General features: G+C 27.9%; 1 protein-coding gene across 1 annotated transcript; it reads right to left on the bottom strand.

The window, feature by feature from the left end:
* Positions 1-1,493: 1,493 nt before the first annotated feature.
* LOC110621462 lies at positions 1,494-2,301 on the bottom strand. Its single transcript, XM_021765745.2, has one exon. It carries the CDS (start codon positions 2,204-2,206, stop codon positions 1,769-1,771), a length of 438 nt encoding a protein of 145 aa, XP_021621437.1. The 5' UTR covers positions 2,207-2,301; the 3' UTR covers positions 1,494-1,768.
* Positions 2,302-3,056: the final 755 nt, after the last annotated feature.

Genomic DNA, 3,056 nt, shown 5'->3' with positions numbered 1-3,056 from the left:
TTTTAATTAAATTTAATAATTTAATTTAGCTCTCGGATATAAATAAATTTAAACGATTGGTATGAAGTATATTAATTAATTTTTATAAATTAATTTTATACTGTATTTGTTAAAAAAATTTTAGTGTATAATTATTGAAATTGATAAAATTTAGGACATTTTGATAATTATTTCTTTTGAATTATATTAAAATATTAATTTAGGGTGCTGATTAGAATGATAATATAATATTTCAGTTAGATTTAATCATTTAATTTAACAGGGTATAAATAAATTTAAGCGATCGGTATAAAATATATTAATTGATTTTTATAAATTAAAATATAAATAGTATATCTAAATTCCATTAAAAATTTAATCTATTAGTAGATCTGCAATGAATACTTTTTGTTACTGCAGCTATTGTTGGTAATTTGTTCACCAATTTGTTAAAAATCAATGAACAATTTGTTGGTATAACTAATAGACTAGATAAATCATTGATATAATATGATACTGCTGTTATAACAATTTTCATACAATTGATTACACTCATTAATTAAGTATTTTCTGAAAAATTAAATTTAACTTTAAAAAATATGGAAACCTTAATTTAATGATCAATGAAAGAATACTTTTAACATATCAAATTCGGATAGTAAATACTTTCGTATGTATATATAGTATTTAATAAAATAAGAGTTTAAATGAAAAAAATTAAAATAATTTGTAAACTTTATTACAACAAGATATGATATACATAGCTATTAAAATATAAAGGGTACGTACTTACAAACTTAATTTGATGATAAGTATATTAAATAAATTTGAGAAGCTTAATTTGATGATAAGTATATTAAATAAATTTGAGAGTTATTAAATTTTACTATTTGAATCTCTTATTTCTGTTTAAAAGAAAAAAATTTGAAGGACACAAACGGTATTTCACATGGACGTTACTCAAACAATAATATTTGACCGTGGCGTTGTGTACGTGAAATTTGGCTTTTTTAACTTTCACATCTTTTTCCTTTTCAACTTAACTGACACGACCAGGAAATAAAAATTAAAAAATCAATGCTAAAATTTAACCGAAGGGAATCCTAAGCTAATTACTCGCGGAATAAAATTCAAAAATCAAAATTTTTTTTACCTCAATAAATTCATTTTTTTTATTTAAATTGGATATATCTTACTTTTGTTAAAAAAAATTATATATTTGTATATAATAAAAAAAATTATTTATATTTAGACAAAGTATGTAATAGTGGAGATTAATTAAATTATATTTATTTTTTTAAAAAAATAAAAATTAAAAAAATAAAATATAATACCTCTCAAATTTATTTAGATATATTTATTTTTAAATTGAGACTATGAGTTAAAATCGTATTTATATTTAAAATATTAAATTTTAAATGATAAATTTATTTTTTTAATATATCATATGATTATAGGTGAAAAAACATAAATAATAATAAATTATAAACAGCAAGGACATGATATAAGGAGTCATATATGGTAATCATGAGATATGATAACATTACTGTTACTGTCATTATCAAGCAGAAAATAAGTTCAAAATTACAGAATATTTTATTTTCATCCAAAATATGCAAATATATAAACAACCCATCATTCTTCTACTTCTCCCTTACCCCAATAAATTCAATTCATCACATATTTATATATAAAAACACAAAAAAAAAAAAAAAAAACAAAAACAAATTAAATTAAAACATGCCTTTGATAGTGTAAATAAACAAGAACAGAACTGAAATCTGAGAAACTAATGTGAATCCTTTTGATCAACCACATCTACGCTAGCACCACAAGACAACAACCTGTGAAAGATCCTAAACAAAGCACTGCAAGAAAATTCTTTCACTTTCCTGAACACCAAACACTTCCTTTTCCTACCCTTTTGATCCTTTTTCTTCTTACCATGATTAGCCACCTTCTCTTTCACTCTCCCAATGCACTTTTTCGTCTTCTCCGGCACACTCTCTTTCCTTGAAAATGTGTAGCTCCTAAGATACATCTGCCTGCAAGAGATGCTGTCCACCACCCTAGGTTGACCTTGGAAACCTTGAGCTACACGGTGGACGGACTTTATGAACTCTGCGTCTGATTCCGGCCATTTGTAGAGGTTCACGTAGGTGGCACGGACTGGCACGCGCGGATCTCGTGCATCGTTGACACAGTTTGATATGCAAACTGAGCTCATTTTTTTTTTTTTTTGTGGGGAGAGGTTAGAGTTTAGGGGTGGGTTTTGGGTTATATATTGGCAAAAGGCTTAAATTGCAAGGAAAGGAAAGTGGAGAGAGAAAGATGTTCTAATTGATTAATTGTAGAATTTATCATGTGTTATCATTTAGCATGATTAGGCTGAATATTTTTTAGCATATTGCTTTGTGCTGTTACTTTTTGGCCAGATTGAGACTTATATAAATATATTCATATACCATTCAATTTTGATAACAGCCAGACTTTCCTAATCACGAAACGAGGTCTGGTTCTAGAAAAGATTACGGATCCAAAATCTATTAAACCCCATGCAGATAAAATGATTCAATGTCGCGAGATCAGCCCTACAACGAGAGGTGGACCAAAGTGATTACACACTCGGATCTACCCATAAAAAGTTCAGTTCGGTGATGTGACATAAGGTAAAGGAAGCAAGGCCGGTCACTTTGCAACCCTGCTGGTATACGCGCCGAGAGAATTAAATGGCTATCTGGCATAGAGAAGTGCTCTGATACATATAACACTGTAACAGACAGACGATTAGACGTCACTAACAGATAAAAAGAAAAAGATAAAAAAGGAGAGAATGTCTTCTTATAAGAACAAGTTTACATATCCACGGTAAACTTTATTTTCTAAAACTCAAAATATCAAATTTAATCATTATTTAATATATTAAAATCTTTTAATTTCAAAATTACCCTTCATTCCCTGCTCTCCTTGTTCAAGCATGCCCTCTCTCTCTCTTATTTCGATAGAGAAATGCCCTTGTCGCAGTAGCTTATCAACCGCAACAAACTACTCAGGAATGGAGCCTCTCTCTCATTATA

The sequence above is a fragment of the Manihot esculenta genome, chromosome 8 (genome assembly GCF_001659605.2).
Source record: "Manihot esculenta cultivar AM560-2 chromosome 8, M.esculenta_v8, whole genome shotgun sequence".
Taxonomy (NCBI): domain Eukaryota; kingdom Viridiplantae; phylum Streptophyta; class Magnoliopsida; order Malpighiales; family Euphorbiaceae; genus Manihot; species Manihot esculenta.
The sequence above is the reverse complement of the archived record's forward strand: the minus strand, read 5'-3'. Positions and strand labels throughout refer to the sequence as shown.

What these genes read in the sequence shown, in the direction of transcription:
- LOC110621462 (XM_021765745.2), bottom strand. Translation starts at nt 2,206, where the DNA reads ATGAGCTCAGTTTGCATATCAAACTGTGTCAACGATGCACGAGATCCG.